Consider the following 25,221-nt stretch of genomic DNA (forward strand, 5'->3'; position numbering starts at 1 on the left):
GGTGACTCTACTATTGCCAACTCTGCGGAGAACAGCAGCTTCTTCAGTTTCACGGCAGCCACCGCGAGCGGAGAATCACCGAGAAGCGAACGGCGACGACGAGGAATCATGGGAGAAAGCACGTGATGGCAAGCGGAACCTTCTATTCGCTCCACGCGGCACCCTTCTGATCACACCGCCCGCTGCCCCTTTCGCGAAGAATGCCAACTTTGGGCATTTCACGATGCCCGATCAAGTTTTTCGGCTTTTTTTTCGATGTTGCCGTAGATTTTCCCACGCATTAACGTTAAAGCATCGTCGTGTTCGAAAATACTTCGGTATAACGGATAATTCAGTTTATCCGAGTTTGAAATAGTCGGGTTTTGATTGTACTTGAAAGGTAGTTGCAGTTGTGTAGCATGGAAGGAAGAGTATGTATTAAAGGGCCCAGGCACGTAGCCAGGATTTTTTTTCGGGGGGGGGGCCCAATGCCTAATTGTTCGAAAGAAAGTCTTTCCATGGCAAAAACAAAAAAAAGTTGCCTGGGAATATAGAAGGCTGGAAAAATTTCGGGGGGGGGCCCGGGCCCCCCGGGCCCCCCCCCTTGCCTACGTGCCTGAAAGGGCCCCTCACCAGGCCACATAGCAAATTTTAGTTAGAAGCTGGAAGTTGTTGTATGCCAAATGAACAGCAGTATGCCGCAAAAATTTTTCAAATCGGTCCATTACGAGCTGAGAAAAACAATAATTTATAGCGGCGCGAAACCATGATGCGAGGAGGCGAGTCAAACCCTTGCCACTCGCCCCGTGTAGCCTTCGCAAGCCAAATCCCTTCCCTGCCCTCTTCACTTGACACATACGCATGAACACGTCATGCGCATGCATGGTCACGTACGCATGACGTGCCGAGCCAGCCCGAGCACGCGAGCGGCGTTGCACGGCCGCCTACCATATTTTTCTTTTTTTTTTATGTAGCGGCCGTGGGCGTTGTGTCGGCGTTCTCTGTGGTGTACCACCTGTTTCTGCAGGACGGGCATAAAAGTTGCGACATTCGTACGGGCACGAGAGTGGCGGTATCATGAACCAGTGTCGCATTAACGTTTAATTGGACGCGGTAGAAAAAATTACACCATTTCCCGCTAAAGGGGACTATGAGGCGATGCGAAGCCGGAGCATTTGCACGATCGCGTTCCGTTGGAGTTCTTTGGGCATACTACCGACCTCGCGTCATGGAACGCGAAGAGGAACGCTACGCGCGTCTTGTCTTCCCTCTAGCCTGGCCGTTAATTCTCACAGGGCGAGCCGGGAACGCGGTCGGCAGGCGTGCGAGAGGGGGGCAGCGTAGGAGAGGAGAGAAAGGGGGAGGGGACGCGCATGCGCTGGCGCTCATCGCGGCGTTGCGCAGGAGAGAATTTCGGCATTAATTCGGCATGTGTAGCCAACGCCACCTAGACAAACTTCGTTGGTCTAGCCCGCGTTTCAGAGGAAGAGTGGAAAGGGGGAAGGGTGAGGGGAAGTGGAGAGGGAGAAGGGGAGAGCGCGAGGGGAGAGGGGAAAGAAGAGGGGGAGGGGTGAGTGGCAGAGGGTATGCGCATGCGCAGTAAGGGTGGTCACGCCGCACACCACCACCACCACCACCACCACCGGATTGAACCACGCCATAAGATACTTCGCATCTAAAAATGAGCATAATGAGTGCTCGAACGCAACAGAACAATACTTTCGTTTCCAGGGCAGGCGTCTGCTCGATGCGCTAACCGCGGGTACCGCGGGGACACGAACGCATGGGAAACGGAAGCACATTAGTCCCGCATCTTGCTGCAATTCACGAGAAAAAAAAATGAAAAAGACGCACACATTCCTTTTGAGTGTCTCATTATTTCTCTCAAATTTTATTCATCTAGTCAAGCAACAAATTACACAAACTACACATGTCGTGTCAAATAATTATCGCAGTGCCACGTGCTACTGTTGGCGACGTCAGAGCACAGTCGTCCACGTAGACGACCGACGTCACAGCTCTACCATCTACGTAGGGTCATTCCCTCATGTACGTAATCCCCTCATTCTCTGTGCGCGCACCCGCGAGAGGAAGGGCAAGCAGCGTTCAGCTTGAAATTTGACCCATTTCCGCGGCGCGTGGCGTTGCAAATTTTGGCAGACGTGATCGTGAACGCCCAATGTATGCATTGCGCTCATCAGCTCAAAATTGTCAAACCTGGTGAGGGGCCCTTTAAATTAAATTAGGTTCATATCTTTTTCTCTGATACACTTCCTTTTTGTCGCCTAGAAATGCCTCGAAATGTGCCTCGCGGACCTTTAACTACATGGATGGACAGACTCGGGCATCATTAGACACTCAAATGCCTATCTAGCGGCTTATTTCAAACTGCTTCTTGACTGTGCCTACAATACCGCCTTTCGATGGCTCTGCTTGAGATAATTTGTTAGCAACCTAAGTCAGCCTTGTCTCAGGCTCACACTATAATAAATATCTTGACAGCTGCAAGCTTTTCTCACAGCACTGCACAAAAAACCATGTTAAAGCATGCATTCAACATGCAGTAGCTGAACATGGAAGTGTGCATTACCAGGGGTCTTGCTCACAATACCAGGAACCAAGCACCAGGAAACTCGTGATGGTACCTGCATACCGTATCATTACGATAGTGTAAAACATTTAATTTGGTAAATTCTCTTTGCTAGTCATGGCCACAGGGACATAATTTTCGCAGATGTTTTCAACAATGCATAAATTTAACTGGGATCCTACGCAACACACTGGAGTGAGTGAAGCGTGCTTTCCTGCAACACCTTCGCGGTGTGCTCAAGGCAATACAATCGAGCGGATAGTTAAAGCAAGCACAGCACACTCGTGTGCTCTAGGAGACGACACAAAAGCACCTGTGCCACATGCGTTAGTACATTATGGAGCACAGCCATGCTGTACCATGTACCCCATGCGTTTCAGTGTTATCAATGGCATGTTCCACAGAGTGCACAACTGTATGCGTTGTGCATGCGTCAGCAAAACATCCATGACCATTCAAGAATGTTCCCATACATTAAGGTAGAAAGCTATACCGCGCGTAGCGGTTTTAGTTTATGGAACCTGCTCATAATGAAACATATAGAGAAAGAAAGATAAAGACAGGGAGGTTAACCAGAGGCATGATGAAACATAAAAACTAAGCACTCGTGGCAGCATGCATGCTTAATCCCAACATTCTTTATTTATCACAGGTATCATCTGCAGCGGCCATTCCAAATGAAGAAAACACTATTTCTTCCCTTTGTAATCAATACGCATTTACATTTTTGACACCCAGCTAACGCAAACCAACGTTTTCCATGGATCGCATGCCGTGCCAAAGTCAATGCAGTTGCGCAGTAGTGTGTGGGATAGCATGAATGGTACTCCACCGGCACCATCTCATGACATGGCTGTTGCTGTTCTTTGTGGGATTGACTCACATGTCCCTTTGCGAGATGTCATCCATGAAAGGAGACTCACCATGCAAGAGCAACCCAGCATGATGAGTTCCTTGCAATGTATTCCATTAACATGGTTCATTCGTATTGTAGTTCAGTTCAGCTGGATGGCTTACTATACAGAACTAGCAATAACTGTCCTTTCGTTCATGTGCACAGCTGCTTTAACTTCCTAGGTTGCTCGAGACTCTACAGAACAGATGCTAACAAGAAGACTTTAAATACTCATTCTGCTTTTTTATGACTGCGCAAGCTCACAAGAATATTGAAAATTGTTTATTGTTGATGCAACATTCAAGCCTATTATGAGGTGTATTTTATGGTGTACATGCACAGGACAGAGACTTATTAATGTAGTGATTACACAGTATTATGTTTTATAACGAAGATATATTTTCAGCACTGTAAAATTACATGAAAGTTACTATACATGGTGAGCATTTCGTGCTACTTTTTATTCATAATGAATGTCAAAAGTTATTGACTTCACCCTATACCCTGAGGAAAAAAGGAACACCATTCGGGGCGTATTTCTGCCAACCAACAATAATCATCATTTGGTTTCCTTGCACATCCGTTGTCAAAAGCAGTGCGGTTGCTATATACCTATTAAGAGTGCTATTTAACATGTGTAGCAGACACACTGTCCGGGACCAAAAAGTACTGATTGCGTGACGATAATGCGAGGAAAGCATGCGAGATGGATGACAATCATCGCTCTGTGACAGAAAGGCACCCGTAATACACATATGTATTTTAGAGTAATAATCAAAAAAGCTATTGCAGAGGGCTCCAGAGTCAGCTTGACCACTGGCTGTTTAATAAGCATTTAAATGCAAAGCTATGAGCATTTTTGTATACTGCCTCAAAATGGTTGGGAATCAAATCTGCAAGCATATGCCGAGAGAGTAGGCTACATGACATCCAGTAAAGGCTGCTGTTCCACACGCCGTGAAAAAAAAAAAAAATGCTCCATTCACAACCGCCGCTAATGGTGGTTTCGTTTCACATGGGCTGCATTTTTGCTCAGTAAGTGGCACAGCATACAATGATGCTTGCTGCTGTACTTTGAGGCAGACACCGCATAATTTTTCAAATGAAATGTAAAAACCTGTGCATAATCATACTGTTAAGTTTTTATGAACGGTAGCAAAGGGCACAAATGCTTTGCCATTTAAAAACACTTTCCAATCTAAATTCAATTTGACATGCAGATAAAGTGTGCAACAGCAGCCATAACCAAAACAAACACAGCACAACTTTGACGAGTCCCGACCAAAACATTGCTCTGCAGCTGCAAACAGCGAAAAACTTCCGACATGTTAGCTGCTCGTAGCTGAACATTGCAGTGGGTGATTAGCCGTTTTTTTGCTGCGAGGAATTTGCAGCCTGAAAATTGATGTGTTTTGTGCCATGTGTAACGGCCTTACGGATAGCAAAAAATGCCAAAGAGAAAGTTCAAATAGCAGCCTAGTGTACAGTGGACCAAAAATGTATTCCTTACATGTGATAGCTGCTATGTGGTTGAAAAGAATCTGTTTTTTACGACCTGCCGTAGGAGGATGATCAATGCAGCGCAGCAATCTCATTAGGAAGAATGATAATCTGCTCCGCATACAAAGGCAAGGCTGGCTTTTGTGGCTGTCCTATCTATGATCGCAATTAGAGAGGATAAAACAAAGTACATAATTTGTCACAAGTATATTAAAGGCTTTATTGAAAGCTTCAGACAACCAGGAAAATAGTAGGGGGCATAAGGAAATGTGTGCACAAGCTAAAAAAATACTCTGAGTACCTGAATGAAATTTAAATATATGATGTTTTCTGAGCTGCTAGTGCACATCTTGTTTTTAGATTTTTATCAATGGTACTAAGCGTCAGACTCAAAGGTTTATGCACCCCATTCTCCCTCGGAAACACTGTCTACTTCTTGTGGCCTCATGTTTTAGTCCGCGCTATTCTGCCTTTCACATTACGACTGTTCATGCAACTAGTCATAAAAGCACACATATGTATAGCCTTGCTATACATATCTGGCATACCCGTCAAGCCTAACTATGTCAACTAAGCTATGCTAACAATTCGCCCAACGTGTTTGTGAAGTCACAATAGAAAATATGCCGATTACAATCTCACAGTTCAACTGCCACATAATGATCCTCTGTTTTGCTCTGATAAAAAGTTAAATGTACTTTATTGAGAGGGACGCAATAATATAATTCTTCAATTAAGCTTGTAGAAATGCACTGCTATTTGCATGAATCACTGCACGATTTCAATTTCTACAGAAAAACACACAGACATTAATGAATACAAAAAAAAAACGACATGATCTTTCATATCACATAACAAGTCCTGTTTCATTCAGGACTCTGCAACTGATTAGAAAACAGGAACTTAGTTTGTTCCTTATGAACACCACTGAACACGAGGCATATTTGACAAAATAAGTTTAACATGTAGAACAAACAGGAATGGAAACTTCTCTATGGAGCTTCTATATGGCGAAATGTACAAGAAAATGTAACAAACAAAAAGCTCACATTTGAGCCTGTTAAGTAGTACACAATGACACACTGAAGTTCGTATCCATCTATTTGTAAAGTTTCTTGGCACGCACGCAGTACAAAACAGAAATGGGTATGTCTACATGACGGCAGCTAATTCTGCCTGCAGGTACTCGACCACGTGTGCACCCCCCGTTCACCACACTTTGTACTAGGTCTGCCATTGAAGACGTCAATAATCATTTTGATCAAGGCGCCGAGACCCAAGTGGTGTTCCACCGAGCATTACCTTAGACCCAACAACCATCGTGTCTGGCATTTGAGAACAGTCAAATATGGGCCTGCTTCCACCCGTCTGCATGTACCCGTAACACATAGAACGCGTTGTGTGGGCCCACAACAAGTCACCGCTACCACACCGAGGGTCCCAGCGAAGGGCGAGGATTCCAGCCAATCGTTCACTCGTGTCCCTGAGGAATGGCGACTGCAGAAAGCCCTGCCGGAAACAAGCGTCAAGCGCCACGACGCATCCGTCGTCATTGGAACGGCCGAGCGTCTGCGCGCACTGGCGCACCAGAGCGGTGCGAATGAGGTGCTCGCCGCAACCCGAACTAGAGACGGCCACTGCGCAGCCACTACCGCCGTCCACCGCGTTCTCGGCCCAGCAGCCGCATCCGTAGACGGCCGCCTGGCCGACGCGGCCGGTGTGCTTGAGCCAGATGCCGCCACTGGACACGGCTGCCGCCACGTTACCTCGCCGATCCATGCAGACGGCGCCCACCGTGTCCAACTGCGGCGGATCGCTGCTGTCCGAACTGGAACATTGGACGATCGAGCTCTTTGTGTCTGCCGCCCACGGCTCGTCGTCGGCCTCGCGCTTTGGCGTCACGGGGCCCAGGGGGCTCTTGCGCGCCAAGGCCTCCTCTGCCGAGCAGTGGTCCAGCCTGCGCTTCAGCTTGACGTAGCGCCTGCGCGTGTGGGCAGACACCAGTGCATCGGGCGTGCGCTCCACGTTGGGCAGCACGTGTTCGCGCGCCCAGCGGAGCGCTCCCTCTCCGACCAGAAAGCAAGGCGGCGTGCGTCCCAGCGACAGCGGGCCGGCGTGCTGCGCGCGGCACAGTGCCTCGGCCACGAGCACCGGGTTGCCGACGCGCGGCAGCGCGCCCACTGCGCCGAATCCCAGGGTACGACCGTCCATAACCGAGGCGTCGCACTCGACACGACCGCAAGCCGTTAGGTTGGAGCCAAACCCCGCGTTGGTGAGCGGGTCGTCTTCCAGCACGGCCACGGCGGCCGCTACCGCCTCGAGAGCGCTCCCGTCCGAGCGCTCCAGCACACCCACGGCGCGACGGCAGGCTGCGGCACACAACCGCCGGTAGCCGGGCAATTTCTCCGGCGAATGGAAACCGGCGCCCACGTGGACGGCAACCACGGCTTCCATCAGGCGCCTCGTGCAGCGACGCGTGACTTTCGAGTACACGGAACGTAGTCGAAGAATCGCGAGTGCACAAAACACACCCGAGCACACTTTCACGGGAAATTGCAAACAGGTGACCACACTCAATCGCTAACCTCTTTTCTTGCAAAAGGACCGGGTCGTCAAATCACTGCAGGCGCAGAACGTCGCTTTTCATGTCGCGCCGTAGACTCACAGAACACTTATACTGCTTATACAAAGTTATTGCACGGGAGCGACTAAAAATGCTAATAAGCATGCTGAAAAGCACTGCACTGTACTGAAAAGCATCTGAAAAGCCACCAAAACACGCTCAAGTTGCCAGACCTAGCACATTAGAAAATTCCGAGCGAGAAGTCCCTAGCCCAGGCGGGGGCGCTGCAGTCGCGTTAGGAGGATTGGTCTCGGCGCGTCGTCTGCTACTGCGCTACTGATTGAAAGAGGCCGACAAGCGAGTAGTGAGGATTCGCTCCGTGGAATTCATGCGTTGCGGTTGCGTCGTCCGCGAAGCCGAGCACCGCTCACCGATCGAGTTTCGACTCTCCGTGTGTCCTCCGCCTCTCGCCGAGCGTCGTGCCGTGACGGTTGCTTCGTCCGCCAAGCCGAGCACCACTCACCGATTAAGGTTCGCCTTTCCGTGATGCCCTCGTGCCTCTAGCCGATCGTTGCCCCTATAGTTGCCCCGTCCCTGAACTCCGCTGTCCAGATCCCCCCTACTCTTTCCTATTATTCTTTTAATCCCCCCTTATCCCTCCCCCCTGAGAGCTACTGCTGAGGTGTCAACCCCCGAGACAGACAATTGCGGGCTTTCGTTTTTCTTCCCTTCCTGTTTTTTTATTATAAGAATCTCCCCCCCCCCCCTCCGACAAGAGACTACCACAACGATTAACTCGATGTGGTAGTCTCTCTCATTTCACTTCGCTTGAGTGAAATGCGCGTTTAGTTGTATCTCAGCATTATGACAAGAAACAAGCAGCATGTAAGACAGCTAGGGCATGAAAAAAAAAAAGTTAAATATTAGGCAAACACTGCACAGTGCGCTTACCTTCATTCCGTTTCCCGTTGTAACTGGCATTAATTTTTCGCCAGTATATGCGCAAATCATCTTAGGCTTCCGTAATGCTCAATCATATATTCCAATATCACCTGAATACGTAAGACGCTTGCTGCTGAAAAGCCTACCAAATAAAAAAAAAAGTCACAGTTTCACCGCAAGGGCGAAGCAATGGATGCGATAGCAAGAAATTGAAATGTCACACGAAGAACCAGAAGCAGCTCGATACTTGCAGCGTGCCGCTGCAGCACAAAGAAGGACGCCCTAAATGAACGTACGGGCATGCACAGGGCAAGCGTGTACTAACAACTGTCACAGTTGTTACGCCTATGTGCTTGAACAACATGCTGCAAGTGTCGACAATGGAGAATCAGACGCTTGCTTGCTTGCTTGCTCGCTCGCTTGCTTGCTCGCTTGCTTGCTTGCTTGCTTGCTTGCTTGCTTGCTTGCTTGCTTGCTTGCTTGCTTGTTTGCTTGCTTGCTTGCTTGCTTGACCCTTAATTCTTGGCTCTTACCCACTACGGGGGATTGGCCATGAAACCGGCGGTTAATATAAGTGGGGAAATTTAGAATTTAGACGCTCTTAGATAGTTCTTCTTTTAAACTGCAGCGCGTGAAGTGACCCTCTGCGTCTCCTACCACAGGGGACGTCTGATGCAAGGTGTGCACGGTGTTCTTTGTCTTTTTTTTCCCTTCCACATCCCGAGTGGGTACAGAAAATAGCCACTTTGTCTTGCGCGACTCAAGGACAGTTTTCAAACTGAAAGAAAATTAGGAGCGTTGCGTGATAGAAAACACGCTTACGCTCCTCCTAGATTTGCTTACCACAGCGGTACATGGTGTATATAAATAGCTCGCCGTTATTTCGCCGGCGTATACGTGGCATGTGGCTGCCATTGTGTTTTGGGACATCCTTTAACGAACTGTTCAAAAATATTTCAACATTAACTCACATACTATACGTTACCTTCTCCCAACGTCTCTTGATGAAGTGCCCTTTGACATGTTTTTCCTTATAGGACTGCACAGTCTTTGGAAAACGCGCATGCAAGACCGTAATGCAGAACTAACCACCGCTTCAAGTACGCATTTCATGCGTATGGCTTTCCATCTAAAGGACATTTACGAAGAACTTGACATCAGACCAGACTGGCACCGCATCTTGATGAGGTGTTCATCCTTACCAGCCTCCATGTGTGACAAGCTTTGAAGAACTTTTCCTGTTTCTTTGGACTTGCACAGTATATATGCACGTGAGCCTTTGAATGCTTGTGCAGCGCTTGTGCGATTATTGTCGCTGAGTGAATGCATCACTAGGTCATAGCGTTTGTGATAATTTCAAATACGCATTATAATAAATACCATGAAAAACAAAACATGGCGTGTGACTGAGTTGTCTAACGCAGCGCGCTGGGGAGCGAGGGGTTGCTGGTTCGAATTTGCAGTCGGGTACTTCAGAACTTTTTCTTCTGCTTTATTTTTCTTTGTGCCTTTTCATATATATACATACATATACATATCCGGGACATGACGGCGACGGCAAAAATTAGCCGAGAGTGTCCATATAATTGCTATCGCAATAAAACCAGAAATAAAGCCAGAAAAACACGTCTTGTCATTTTCATTCGGTTTCGTGAAACAGAAAGCAACAGGTACATTATTCGAAAATTTCGATATTCAAATGAAACAGTGCCTTCTTCGATTTTATCATCGAATCGAATAGCAGTCATTTGTAAGCCCGAATATTTTATGAATATTTCAAAATGTCAATGCAATGAAGTAAGGCCAAAGCTGACGCAAAAAGTAAAAAAACTATCATCCCTGTAACTGTCATCCCGATAACTGTCATTCCAGTGCATTCCTCCCGACATATGCCTACAAATGCCCATTCTAATACGTATCGGCCTTCTTGTACAGTAAAGTTGTATATGAGTATGGACGAAATCTAAATTTGCAACATGATTTTTTGGCAATGCATATACTTTCATGTATTCATGTACCCACTCGCACGGGCCCTGAAGGGCCTGCAGTATACTTTAAAAAAAATGGAATACCCTTCTATCTGATATCGTCTTAACCGACCTTTCTTTCTGGCATTACTTCTCATGTAATGTCTAGTTTTGAGACCTTTGAGTATAATAAATAAATAAATACGATGACGTGAACATCAATTTATATTTGCTCTAATAACGGCTGTTTCAGATTCGTGGCTTATTCAAAAAGTATACCATGTTCAATTCTATTCGCTTCTGTCACTATTCCATTCGGCCTCAAAAAAACCCTATTCGCACACCCCGTGGCCGCTACGTCGGTTCAAAGTGGTTACGATGTCGAAACTGTACGGGAAGCCTTCACATTGGCTTTAATTTCTTTTTTGCGGATATGACCTTTTCTGAAGACTTTAGGCTTTTGCAAGCGTCTCTGGCAGCAAAATGCATTCTTAACCAGGGTGTCGGAACGAAACGTTTTTCGTTTCGGTTTTAGTTTCGTTCCACCGCAAATAGTACCGTTCCGCTTTTGTTCCGGAACGAAAAAACAATGTTCCATAACGGTTCGTAACGGGTTTTTTTTTTGTATGCAAATATTTGAAGTTAGGATGATCATAGAAAACATTGGATTTGTGATGTAGTTACTTGTCCTCCTCTTAAAGTGGGACAAGGGTAAAACACGCCCTTCAAAGGAGCGGAAGTAACTGTACCACGAATTCCAACCGACTAGCACAAAGCAGTATTATTTTCAGTCATAGTATTTATTTTCTCCTAACACAAATACGAATTTTTTTAGTGGGCTCAATGCTTTCCCCATTCCATTACAATTCCATTCCAGGGAATTAGAACGTGCCGCAGTTCCTTTCTGTTGAATTCCTCGGAATGAAAAAAAAACTTAGCCCATTCCCACTTCGGGAATGGCCGGGCAGTTCCATTCCATTCCTGTAATTCCTCAACATAGGAAAGGCACCTTGATAGTTTTATCGAGTAAGAAATGAACGCCCCATAAAGCTGATGTCATCAGATGCATTAAGAACTGCAAAAAATACGCAAAACACGTTACCAAGGTTGAGGGATAGTAGCTTAGTGACATATCTCGTGCAGTCCAGCCACCCTACTAATTCCCATAGGGGCAGTTCTCCCGCTACCTATAGTGTTTGCATCGTCAGCATGTTTGAACGAATGGTGAGGTTTTAATATTGTTTAAGCTTAATGTGTTAATGCTAAAATGACGACATAGCGTATTTTTATGCTGAAAAAAGCAGTATTAAAGAAGACTAAGCAGTTTTGCCACGCGTTTGCAGCGGTCGTGAAGACAGAGAAACCAGGCTTTGGTTACAAAAGCAGATCTAGAGGGAAGAAAACCCTCTAGACCTGCTGGTATTAGTTGGAACAGTGCACCTCTCGGGCACCTTCTGCCTTTGCATCGAATACGGAACACTGAGCCGCACTGCTCCTCAGCACTCACGCTTGTCAAGGGCACCTCGCAAGCATGGATGGGGTGAGGAGAACTTGTTCGCATCTGCGCAGGTATGCAATGTCTTCCTTATCGCAAAGGTTATTTACGTGTGTCAGGTACTAAACTGCTCGTGAGGTAAATATCAGGCTGTACATAGAGTATTCATCTCTTTCGTGTGAGGGTATCAATGGGAACCAACGCGCAGGGGTAATTTGTTTCTCCCTTCACTGTCTGCTGGGATAATGCATGTTTGTATACTAACTTATGCCTCGGTTTGCAGTAGGCCCGTTGCTTATAAATGTACCGTGCTTGTAATCAGCCAAGCCATTTTAAAAATACTACTTTTTTGTTAAATTCGAGGTTCTGGCTTACTAATGTTCGAATTTTTAAAAACAGCACGTAAACGAAAACGTGCTCTGTTTTTGGAAAAAGAAAAAGATATAATTCCATTCCTATTTGGTTCCGTGCGAAAGGCGCTTAATTTCATTCCCATTTCATTCCCCCAAGCGTTGTCCTCATTCAATTCCCATTTCATTCCGACGTCGCGAAGACGTGGAATGATTCTGGAGTCATTCCATTTCTGGAGTGGCAACTCCGCAACACTGGAGGGAAGCAAAAGACCACACACTCTTTGCGCTATTGGCATTGTGTAATGACTGGTTGTTATTTTTGCTCTGCCACGCTATAATAAATATGTTAACACGATTCCTTGTCCGACATGACGTGTATAGAGTATTTTGGCGAAGGATTTACAAGCACCAGCGTGGCACTGTGGTGGAAGACCCGACTGCCACACAAAGGGCGTGGGTTAAAATCGCATCCGATCCTTGAAATTTCTCATTCATTTTTTTTTTTTTATTCCACGCGATAGCGGTCACGGAAACTGGCGGGGGCGGGTAACTATTGGCGCCAAAATTAGCTGTTGTTATCTCGTAACATATTTCGCTGTAACAAACTTCAGCGCCGACAATTTGCCCTCTCCACTTTGGCCTGCGTGACAGGCGCCGAAAAGTCCACTTGCGTTATTATAAACATATCTGGTTGCTACTGTTTTCGTTTTTCGCACAATTTCAACATATCTTTGCTTTGGAATTCCTGCCTGAGGTACGCCCTAATACTGTACCCTGAGATATGCTCACATTGCATGAGCTCAGTTGTTCCGGATTGTGAAGTTTTCTTGTGAACTGAAAAACGATTGAAAAAATTTCGGTTTCACTCCAGAACGAAATAACAGATAAAGTTTCGGTTACGGTTTCGTTCCGGTCAAAAATATCGTTTTTTTCGTTTTTCGTTTTCGGTTTTCGTTCCATTCTGACACCCTGTTCTTAACACCACGTATGAGTGAAGAAGCTCTGCAACAGTGGTAGTGGTGGTCCGCCTCGGTGGTGCAGTGGTTATGATGCTCGACTGCTGACCCGAAGTCGTGGGCTCGATCCTAGCTGCGGCAGTCGCATTTCGATAGATGTGCTAGCGGACCGTGTATACGGTGCAATGTCAGTGCACGTTAAACACACGATGGTCTAAATTTCCGGAGGCAATACAACGGCGTGCTTCATATCGATCGTGGTTTTGGCACGTAAATACCCGATATTATTGTAGCAGTGGTGTCCTTGTGAACGGGACAACCGACACTTGTCAAATCACATCGAAGTGCTCCAAGAAGGGTTCAAAAAGTGTCGAAACCGACCCGGTTCCTTTGCAACTAAACTGAAAACAACTTGGTTTCAATGCCTCGAAACATACAAAAAGCTCCCATGAAGAAATGTCGCGGTACGGGACTTGCCACAGCCGAAGCAGCCGAAGCCTACCCCGATAACGGCGCGCTGCACCTCGGCATGTCGAGAATCCGCGCTGACACTTCGATCGCGGTATCTACCCAAATACGTGTGCACGATCACTGCAAAGAGCTCATGCCTTGGTGGAACGCATGAAACTTCAGAATACAGGAGTGATTAACGCGCGAGCACAAACCAACAAGCGGCAAAAGCACGCGGCTGAAGCAAGCGTCGCCCATCTCAACCGATCTCAACGCTACGCCAGCGCCACCGCGGGCTCGCGACGGCAGCAAAACCTGGCCGCCACTCAAAGCTAGTTCAGAGACGAGAACGCAAACTTCAGAGACGAGGGACGAAAGAACGCAACACACACAAGCGCTTGTGCTCTTTCGTCCCTCCCCATGTAACACAAAAGAAGCTATTTCCCGTCTAAAAGACGTCTTGAACGGCTATCAAAAAGGGCTAATAGACGTCTTGGTCAAGACATTCCCGTAGCCGTAGACGTCTATCCGACGTCTGATAGCTGTGCTAATGTCCCGCTAGTTGACGTCTTTAGAAGACGTTTTGAAAAGACCAAGATAAGACGTTTTATAGACGTTCTTGTTTTTTCGCCGTTTTCGAAATTTTGGACTTTCGAAATATAAAATTAACTAATATAACTGTCTTTGCAGATGTTTGGTCGGCAGCCTGACGGCTACCATAGGAAGATAGAGATTGAAGGGACCGAAAGAGCTCCCGCGAGAGCACTTTCCTGTTTTTCTCACACTTCCTATGTCAGTCGTCGAGCAAGTGACCAAACAATCAAGCAAGATCACTAACATACGTACATACCTGTTCACCCACGCATGTCCCCACTGTTGCATATATAAGTTTTCGACGCTGAGTTTACTCGCGTTCACGGTGTTAGAACCTATTCTAACACCGTGCTCGCGTTTATTGCGGACCGAATCAAGTTGTTGCGGTCGCTCATATATGCCGCGTGAATTATTGGCTACTTCAGCACACCATACATATCCAATTTTCATATAAAAGACATCGGTTTATAATAAATTTGAACACGTACGCAGGGGATCAACACGTATACTGTACTACATAAATGACGTTTAGCGGATGGCGCGCAAATAAATAATCGCGCTTCTCAGCAACAATAAATTATCCCATGATGTTGTCAAATCGGCTTTATTAATGAATAAAGCACAACCAAATGTGGCAAAAAACACGTCGGAAGGTGACCGCACGAGGTGAAGCTGAGTGGCACGGCAGCGTGGTAAATAAAATTCTGCATGAATGCACTCCAAGTCTCGTCAAAGAAACTGCACTGGCTTCCGCATTAGCTGGCGTGGTCTCAGGCCCAATATCTTGCACAAACAGCAGTGAAGAAAAGCTGCATACAGAGAAAGCAAGTAAGCTACGCAGGATTTACAACAAATAACAGATCATCAAGTCACTCTAAAGAAACATTTCCAATTACAGATATGATAAAATGCTGTCATGTATTAAGAAACGACAATCAATCATAACCGCACCTACAGGCGAGGCGCCTACGGTAAAGCTTTGCACTTTGTCAGCGACAGGCCGGCGTAGTTGTAAGCATGCTTGCCTAAACTATGTCGGCCTGTCACTAGCGTGCGGCCGTGGAGCCACGAGCTGTAACGCGCAAAACATAATTACTCAAAATAGGGCGAGTCAGTCTGGCTTACGATTCGCACCGGCGCGTATACTATAGTTTCGCGTTCGACCACGCGGTTCAACTTAGCAAAGAACTGTTCACAGTTTAATCACAATGCTAAAACCTTTCAGTAAAAACGACGAAAGGTCAGATGCACTTACCGAAAAAAGCGCTCTATCCGAACGTGCACACGTTCTTGGCTGTTTGTCTGGCTGCAACGAAGGTGGTGAGCAGAACAATCGCTTCTTGAAACGAACGTACCGACGAACGTACCGTCGCAAAAAGCACAGTAAAGCTTGTTTCACCAAACACTGATGGAAAATATGCGACAGACAGTATGATCACCGTTACTTGATGCCAAACAGCCCGTAATCCGTTCATCCGTTCACAAACAAAAGCTGACAACGCTACACAAAACGCAAATCACCGCCGGCCGTCGCCTAGCTCTGCTGCCGATCGAGCCGCCGCTGCCGCCGCGAACTGGCGGCTGGCGCGAACTAGTGGAGGAAGAGGGGAAAGGGGGGAGGAAGGAACAAGTATTCTGAAACAAGCCTCACCCTTCACTTGACCGAGCTGAGCACAGCGTTACCATTCAACAGAAAAGACACAACGGTTCTCACAAAATAATCCCGCCTATTGCTCAATATTTAGTGAACATTCCTGCCAATAGGTGTGTCTGCCATCGACATTGAGTCAAGGTGGAGCGCCGAGTGAAAAGATGTTCTTGAATGCAGGGGTAAACATGCGCGCTTCGACAACACCCGCTTCGAGCCTCCGACTGCGTAGCATCAGTAGCATGCTTGCCTGGCTTACCTGCGTTTGCTTCTGTTGTTCGCTGTTGCGCGAGCGTTGCGCGGCCTTAGCCGCCTTGGCTTGAAAAGAATATACTTACCAAACTGCTGATAGAAACGCGCCTTGCGGAGCGAAACCAATTATTTTGAGGGCTTTGTTTTCTGCGTCTCTTCTTTCACTAAAGCGACAGTCACCGCTCTTTAGACATGCCGTTTTGGCGTCTTTGCGCTCGTGGACAAAACATTTGAAGAATCATTTATATAGTCGTTGCGCGCGCACTTTCCTCCAGAATGTCTAAAAATGTCTCAAAGTAGACGTTGTGGACTTCTTTGGCAGAATACACTCTGGCTATGTCGTAGCTGTTGAAAACGGTAATAAACAGTACGCAGGCATATTTGAGAGGCAAGTGCTTTATTTTGCAAAAATGTCTATTCTTGATCTTCTCGTAAACCAAGACGTCTATAGCCGTCCGTAGCCGTTTCGAGACGTCTTTTAGAGGTCTCCGAAGCATCAGTTAAGCAGGGCTCTTGGCAGGTACTGATCGTACTCACGGGAGCCTGTGTGAGCGCTGAAATGCCTGATAAACCTACTGGCAAGCCTTGAGAGCCATTTTGAATGTGGCTTTGGCAATTTGACTGCTTGATCAGAGTATAAAAGGAAATGAATTTTTTTAAATAATTCTTGCAGTCCATAGGGAGCGCTAAAGGGGCCCTTTTCCAAGTCACCACCGAATGGCTTCATTAAAGAAGTTCATTGCCTCATGAACTGACCGCTGCAAAAATATTTAGAATCCGTCAAGTATGAGCAGTGTTACAGATTTGTCGCACACTGTAATTGGTTTCTCTCGTCCCGATGAGCGCACTGGAAGCTAAGCAGGGAGGGGTGGCAGGGGAAAAGAAGTTACGCCATGCGTGCGTCATGACCTTTAGCACTTTTTCTTTCTTTTCTTCGAACGCACGGCTTGCGTTCAGTGTGATCACGAACGCGCACATGGGCATGTGGCGGCATCGGTAACTATGGAGCTCATGATGCTCAAATCAAATGGCTGTGAATTTGGGCATATTGCATCGTTTGTAGAAAGACGAGGGAACGGTTTCTAGCTTACTTTGAAAATAATTGGAATTTTCGAGCCGCGTGCTGTGCTATAATGTTCGGCTCGCGTGTTCTCAGGAGCCTCGACTACCAATCAGCAGCATTTTCTGACCATGCTGAAAATGTGTTGCGGGGCCCCTTTAAGTCTACCGCGGGAAGGCGTTGGTTGGAAATGCCATGCTGTGACAAGATGAGGGAAAAAGCGGGCAGAGGACGGGGCTGCTTGTGCGCACGCTATATATAGGCCTCCCAAGCTCTGCCAGAGGGCTTTAAACTTATTATGAGCTCAGTGTGAAGAGCATAAATTTACGTCTGCCCTGTTGAGTCGCTGGCAGCAATGCAATGCGCAGTGTTCAGTTTCACAGAGTTTCCCTTTTGCCGAGGGTTGCAGTGAATGATAACAACGTTATTTGGATCGCAAGTTTAATGCCACCTTGGGTTTTTTTACAGCTCCCGTTGACAGCATAATGATGCGGCACAAAAAAATGTTTCATTCCCACTTTGACCATGCATGTTTCCTGCAGCGGCGTGTTTCATTTCAGATAATACTGACGCCTGATCACGCACCGTGTTTGCTGATTCGAATGTCGGTTTGGTTGTTTCAACAGCTCGCTTGGTTAGCATCATAGTATGGAATACCCCCTGGGATCACGCATGCTTATGACTATGCCGATATTTCCCGATGATAACCACCTCTGATTTCGCGAAGCCATCAAACATTTTATTGCCGCCTTGGTTCTTTTTTCACGCTTCTAAAGCAGCAGCTGTGTATTGCCCGTGGCTCACGCGCGTGCAAGGCTATAATATTTTACTAGCCAAAACCACGATATCATTACGAGGCAAGCTGTGGTGGGCAACCTCTGATTAATTTTGGCCACCTGGGGTTCTTTAACGTGCACCTAAATCTAAGTAAGACGGTGTTACTGCATTTCGCTCTCATCGAAATGCAGCTGCCGTATGCGGGAACCGAACCCACGACCTCGATCTCAGCAGCGCAACACCTCAGCGTGCTAAGCAAGGCCAATACCTGCATTGCATGCAAGGCCAATATAAACGTTCAGTGCAAATATGCAGCTTAATTCTGTTTACATTGAGCTGCGACAGGAAATGTACTGCCATAAGCTGAACAAAACAGTTGTAGTACTCACGGTACGGTATTTAAACTGGTGTATTAAGCTAACATGCTCCGCTGCTGTCACTTAGAAATGGTTTACTCAGAAAGCCAACGCGCATTATTAAAATGTACAGAGTCTGTCTCTTGTTGTAGCTTTGCTTCATTAACGCACTTCCCTTTCAAATGAGCATGGCCATCGCGTTTCTCCCCGTTAATAGTTGGTAATACCAGAGGTAATACTGTGCACTCGTCTGCATTGTACTACATGAATTGTCAAATGCCCTAGTGTGTCAGAGCTGTGGTCACTAGGCAATGCACCCGTAATGTCATTTGTAGAGGTATTTTATTTACACCACACAATACTGAGACCTCTAGGTTCTATGTTGCTTTAAAAAGCACAAAACACGTTCTGGGGTTAAAAAGTAGTGACTACATGGAAGGCATTACCCCTTTTGTGCACAACCAAAAAGGACAAACAGCATATGGCATGTGCTGCTACCTCGACTACAGCCGAAAATTTTTGGTGTGCAATACTGTTGTATGAGCTCATTTCTGAAGATTTCTGAAGCAATCTAAACATTAACAGTAGCTTAAATTTCTCAACTGAACTCAAGCAAGTTTAAATACAACAGTGGTCACTAAATATGATGCAGAAACTACAACTGTCAATGATTTCAGAAGATTGGCTCACATGGGAATGTCAGGATGACATGTCTTTGCTAAAATGCTAAAGCACAAGTCAACAATTGAAAATATAAGTCATCCGTCTAGTACAACGAGGGCCTTTCCAGAAGGCTTCTCAGGTTGTAAGCACGCATTCTGCATAATCCACCAGATTCAAAAAGCCACACTAATCTTGAAACTGTTACAATGTTGTTAACATTTAAGTTCGGAACCATGGACACTTATGAGACCTTGGCAATGAAAAGAACTACAGAGGGTGCAAAACTATGAACAACTATGTAAACACGCATGTGAACAACTTTGAGGTGTAAAACCACCTTCGTAAAAAGTCCTATGGCCTCAGTGCAAGTAACGAATCAAATGCAGGCCGTGTAGTGGGGCTCACCCAATTAGCATACGCTACAAAGCTTCAAAGGTTGAGAATAACTGGCAGCTTCTGCCGTCCTTGATTGCCAGGCAATCAGCGCCGTGCAGTTACACAGCTGAAACAATAGGGTAGGAACACCAGTATGATGATGATGATGAAGAACCATCGAGTCACCTTCCGAGCAGTGAGTGCATGTCCTCGTCTTTTGAAGATAAGCACAGCACAATGGGTATGCTTCTCCATAACCTAGTTAAGGAGACTCGCTCAGCGCCTTTTTTTTCCACCCCCGGCAGCAGAGGCGGCTTCAGATTCCTGTTCAGCCCGATATTCTTCTGCCAGCTGCTGCTGTACCTCAGGCCTTGCTGGAGAGTAGCGCGAGTACTCCATGGTGAACTCGCCCTTGCCTTGTGTCATTGAACGTAGCTCGGTCGAGTAGCCAAACATGTTGTTAAGAGGCACCTGTAAAATGCAACAGGCCTGTCTGTGAGCACATGCAGAAGGCTCTGAGAAGAAGTGGCCTTCCACGACAACACCCAATTTCCCAACTAGCCTAATTATCCCACCAATGCTACAAATCATGCCAACAGTACGATATATAGTCCTGCAGGTTTAATTCCAACTACACTAAGAAGTGTGCTTTACGATGACAAGCTCAGTAAAGGAGACGTAAGAATATCGCTGCATCATTTTTGTCTTACCCCTATCCTCCGTCCACGAACAAGAACTTATTTGAAGTGCATGTGGATGGCATTTTTTGACAAGATTAACACTGGAGCCCAGCTGTCCATAATAAGTACCCATCTCTGTCGCCGAACCAAAAAAGTCCTCACGCCTGCTGCAACTACAGCCATACGCATTGCCGATGGCAGAACTGTTGCCGTCAGTGGCACGTGTACAGCTCGAATAAGCATTGCTGGCCGCCACGTTCCCGTCCTTTCTACGGTGATCAACAATTGCCCTCATGACCGCATTTTTGGGTAGGACTTCCTAGCGACACCTTCTGCCCTGGTCGACTGTTCCGCTGATACCCTTTGCCTGGAACTTCCTCTTTTTCCGGAAACTCGGCCCAAACTCCTGAACAGGCTCTGTATTACAGACTTTATCTGCATACCACCTAAACCGTGTTGTACGGAGCGGCGTTCCAAGGAACGACAATCCTGGAACTAGTTCCTTTTGGGAGGAACACCATCGCTCCATTCAAGATCGGTGGAACTATAATGGTAACTTGTTACGTTTAAGAAGGAACAGCAGAGGGAGCGACATTACTTCTGTAAAGGTTCTATGGCAATGAACAGGTGCACGCATGCCGCACACCATGCAGAACAGGGCATATGGGCAACCGCGTGAGGCGCAAAAATGTACCGCTCGCCTGTCACGTGATTATGATGCATCCTGGTTTTCACTTCAAGGCACCCACTGGGGGCGCAGGGAAGCGCGCAACACTGAGACCTACCACGTGCGAGAGGAACAGCTGTTTTTTTACAGCAGAGCGGTTATGCTCAAGGTTTGCCATGTGTCGTAGAAAGTTATCATCATTATGAGCCAGCACGCGCTCTCTTCGTCCTCTTGTTCCTTTCTGCCTCGCTCCTAGAACACGTGCGCCGATTTGTCCTCTGATGGGCAAAAGAACGAGTACAGAGAGACAGGAGATATAAAGAAAGAGAGAAATTCTTAGTGAAAAAAAATTCTCGGTGAGGCAAGATTCAAACCTGTGTACCCATGATCCGAAGGCGAGCGTCGTAACCAGCCGGCTATGCAGTTTGTTTCTTTCTTGCGTGGTATTTATTTGACATCAGCATGACACTTGGAAGCTATTCAACACAGACAGAGAACTAATATGTTCATTCAGCTCGTATCACGACACAATGACAAACACATAGCACTAAAGAATTTGCATTCAACTCTAGAGCGAATACATCAAGTAACGGCCTTTTCCAATTACAGACTAGCACGGTAGTAAAAATAAACATCTCACCAATGCAATATACCATTCTGGCTGACTTTCCATTAGCTCGTATACATATCTTAGCTGAGTGTTGAGGAAATTATTGGCTAAGCCTTTCTCTGCAACATGTGCGCACGCTAGGAGAGCATAACTTTTACAGTATATAGTGTAGTACAGCAAGGGGGTGGGAAAGGGAAGTGAGGTCGAGGAGGAGGGGAGAACTAGTATAGATAGAGACAGAGAGAGAGAGAGAGAAATAGAAAGAAAGGGAAGGAGAAAAAATTGAAGGCGAGAGAACCACAGAGAGAGAGAGAAAAGATATAAAAAACAGAAAGAGAAAAATAGAGAGAAAGAAAGGGAAGAAAGAAAGGAAAAGATAGAAAGACAGAGAAAGAAATATACAGAAATACGTTTGCTGACTGCGAACAGGGGACTTAACTAAGTTGCAAATGTGTATCCTGGACATTATTTTCTACTCATACTGAAATATTGAATTAGCGCCCATTAAACACCTAAGTATTTTCTTTCAATGCAATTTCCGGCAAAAAAAATCTAGTTATATTGGTGCATGTGTGGAGATTTGTATTTGAATATCTGAAGCGCAGTTTCCTGACTGCGTATTTGAAGACCGACGTGGAAAGTGCCACATGTGTTGGACTTGTAATAGACGAGCATGAAAGTTGCAGGTAGACATGTCTGTAGTATGGCTGGTGGTCTCTAACAAATTCGTCTAGGAACATTCATTTACATTTGTTTTATGTAAACAGCGGTCCACTGTTCAAGAGAACATCGGAGTATGCGGCGGCAGCTCGGCGTCACCGCCAGCCGGCAGTTTCAATGTGTTTCGCACAGGCACAGTGAGCCCCATGCCCGGTAATCTTTCGTCGCAAGAATGGTTCACTTTGCAACGATTCGAAGCACAGAAGCAGATTGCAGCGGACGATGAAAGAGCACAGCTCACAGAGTATACTGAGCCTGCGCGAAACTCGTTGCAGACACCGGCCGGCAGTTGTACCGAGCTGCCTCCATTCGCTCCAATGATCCCTTGAACAGTGGACTGCTGTGTACATATAACCTGCTGTCAGCGATGTCAAATTCGTATAATATATGTAGCTAGATGTGAGCTTTAAATTGCTCACTTTATTTCACCTCAGGATTAACCAACACTATATTTTGTTTAAAAAGTGAAATGTAACGTTACTGTAATGACACGTTCCAATTTTCTAAATGTAACTGTAACAAGTTCCTTTCGCATTAAAGGAACCTGTAACGGGAACTTGTTTCAAGATTGGGAAGGAATGAGCTTTCGTTACTGTTTTAGAGGAACGTGTACAACACTGCACCTAAGGCCCTAACATTCATGAAACTGGCAACAACTTCACTCATGCTTGCAGTGACTATGTCGTCAAGCCCATTCCTGATGTCCTCCTGGCGTGAGACATCACTGTTCCAGAACAAGTGGGTCAGCCTTCGTTAGAATGAACTTATTCTATCATACCGGACGAATCGATCTTCAAACTTTATACATATATTTCGCTAGGTGCTCAGTAACGCTGCTGCCTGGAAGTTGCCAAGTTGCCAGAACTGACCTAGCAAGAGCTTACTTGAGCACTGTATCGTGCCATCTGTGTAAAACAATGTCCCAGGAGGCCAAAGACAATGCTATCATCCCCTATACATTGCTTTGGCCAAAGCTAGCAGTCTCGTTGTCCTACCATAGGTGTGAGGAAGAAATATAACCTCTTTTTTTTTAATTTTAAGACACAATACAGACGGGGACAACACGTGTAAATTGAGTGAGTCCCTTTATGTACAATCATACTCCCTTCTCCCAAAAAACAACATCGAACCTTCCACAACTTCAGATTAAATCTTCTTCTAAATTTTTTTCTATGCCTCTTCACATAGAGACAAATATGCACTCTCACATGCCTTGTCTCATTGATGTTTATGAATAAACATTACGTTACTGTCTGCACTTTATAGCTTAGACAGCACAACGTTCAGTGATCACCGTGACTGGACATGTACACACAATGTGCCTCCACATTTCTGAAACGAAGATTAAGTGATATCACTGCTGGAAACGATTCCAATTTTTCACTGCATAATCAACCGTTTCACGACTAGGAATGCAAAATTTTCAGCCATTCTTAGCATCAAAAAGAAAACTTCATTGCTGGCTTTATCTTTAGAAAATATTGGGGAAAAAGAATGTTCACATTCACCAAAAGTCGAATTATCGAAAGTATAAAAAAAAACAACAAACAGATGTCTATTACATCAGTACACATTTATTTTTTGCATGAATACACACATTCTATTTTTGTTTTGCATAACAGTAGTGTAAAACATAGAAACCATTGTAAGTAGCACAACTAGACAGGACACACAGCAAGGAACAGACGAGCACAGGCGAACACTAACAACTGATTTTATTAAGCAGATCCACACCTTTATACATTAACAAGCTGTGCAGGCAATGGTAAAATCAGTTGACAAAATCAGTTGTTAGTGTGCGCCTGTGCTCGTCTGTTCCTTGCTGTGTGTCCTGTCTAGTTGCTAGGTTTCTATGTCAAAACACCAACTCGCCCAACAGTCAACTCTTTTGCAGTAGCGTAAAAGCTGCAATTTTCATCATCCCATGACTACGTTCACAATGTGACCGCAGCGCGAGGCCCCGTCTTAATTAGACCAAAATGTGCTCTGCACTCCTCCCTTACTAGTACTGCCACCACCACCACCACCATGCACACATGACAATAATTTTTTTCACCGATAAAATGCCCAGCAACTGACCATTTGTCCATCGTGATGTAGCAAGTGAGTTTTAAGCCAGCATGCGGATCATGGCTGAAAGCTCATCTTTGACAGCATCTGCCATGTGAGGGTTTTGTAACATTGCACTTGCATTGCATCAAGTCAAAACGAAGCGTATGAGCGCTGCGTTCACTGTCGATGTAACTGTAGTCACTAACGACACGATCATAGGCAGCGTCAACGCAGTTCTGAAGGCACGTGCATGACCTACACCCTTAAAAAAGTGTGCATAAAAAGTTTGTAACTGCAAGCAAACAGGTAGTAATAGCAGCTGTTACTACCTTTCTTGGACCATTACTAACTTCTTGCTGCCTGCTTACTAGTTGAGTTGCAGTCGAGTTTAGCAACTGCTATGTCATATTTATGTTAACGTTCTACTTTAGACTGATGAAATGTTGGTGCATGCTTGATTTGGGGACATGTTGCAATAGGGGCAAATACTAGCTAATAAGTCAGAGGGACTTTAGTTTTCTGTCTCTTGTTTAGCTCAATTAGCGCAATTTTGTCAGTCCCTTAAAGGTCGAATCAACAAATGCTGGCCATTAATAGTAGAAACCTTCTTCCTTTAGTAGTTGTCCATGAGGATGCTGTTGCTATCAATGCTTCTTTTGTGAGAAACTGTCTTTTTCTGCTCTTTTTTACAATGCGCATTCTTATTTGAAGCAATACACATGAAAAAGTAGCATTTATCGTGGTCCAAAAGATTTGAACTGAACCAGGTCCCAGTGTAGCTTCCCAGAGTGTAGCAGAGAAGAAAAGCATGAAGGATGCTTTAGCTTCGCCTTCAAGAGTAAAACGCGATAGCGTAATCGGGCCCCGTGCACATCTCCTTCTCAACTGCTAGCCTAGCTTCGGTTCTCGGTGGATGCCTCAATCGTGCCACAAGAAAATGAATGCCTGTGCATGTAACATTGGCTGTTTCAAGCTACCCTGAAATGCCTATTGTGAGTACAGTTGCAAGGTGTCCACTACACCATAATTCATCCTTCTGTGAATCAGCGAAGGGCCCACTACGTGTCCATAAGGCAA

At 45.9% G+C, this 25,221-nt stretch overlaps 3 protein-coding genes across 3 annotated transcripts in view; all 3 read right to left on the reverse strand.

Moving 5' to 3' along the window:
- LOC119386560 (uncharacterized protein C15orf61) overlaps window positions 1-7,793 on the reverse strand; it is an 84,457-nt gene extending 76,664 nt beyond the window's left edge. The window contains exons 1-2 of the mRNA XM_037653843.2: window positions 7,550-7,793; window positions 2,570-2,624 (exon numbers count right to left, since the gene is read on the reverse strand). The gene's annotated coding sequence lies outside the window, so the exon portion shown is untranslated. The remainder of the gene's footprint in view (window positions 1-2,569; window positions 2,625-7,549) is intronic.
- On the reverse strand, window positions 4,850-7,553 carry LOC119386559 (threonine aspartase 1). Its single transcript, XM_037653842.2, has one exon. The coding sequence runs from the start codon at window positions 7,416-7,418 to the stop codon at window positions 6,210-6,212; it is 1,209 nt and encodes a 402-aa protein (XP_037509770.1). The 5' UTR covers window positions 7,419-7,553; the 3' UTR covers window positions 4,850-6,209.
- Window positions 7,794-19,019: 11,226 nt separating the features above from the next.
- The window catches only part of LOC119386558 (elongation factor G, mitochondrial), a 111,556-nt gene continuing 105,354 nt past the window's right edge, over window positions 19,020-25,221 (reverse strand). Inside the window, exon 19 of the mRNA XM_037653840.1 lies at window positions 19,020-19,886. Within this exon, the coding sequence (XP_037509768.1) occupies window positions 19,692-19,886 (195 nt within the window). The 3' untranslated portion in view covers window positions 19,020-19,691. The remainder of the gene's footprint in view (window positions 19,887-25,221) is intronic.

This window comes from Rhipicephalus sanguineus, chromosome 3 (assembly GCF_013339695.2).
Source record: "Rhipicephalus sanguineus isolate Rsan-2018 chromosome 3, BIME_Rsan_1.4, whole genome shotgun sequence".
NCBI classification, from domain to species: Eukaryota; Metazoa; Arthropoda; class Arachnida; order Ixodida; family Ixodidae; genus Rhipicephalus; species Rhipicephalus sanguineus.

What these genes read in the sequence shown, in the direction of transcription:
- LOC119386559 (XM_037653842.2), bottom strand. Translation starts at nt 7,418, where the DNA reads ATGGAAGCCGTGGTTGCCGTCCACGTGGGCGCCGGTTTCCATTCGCCG.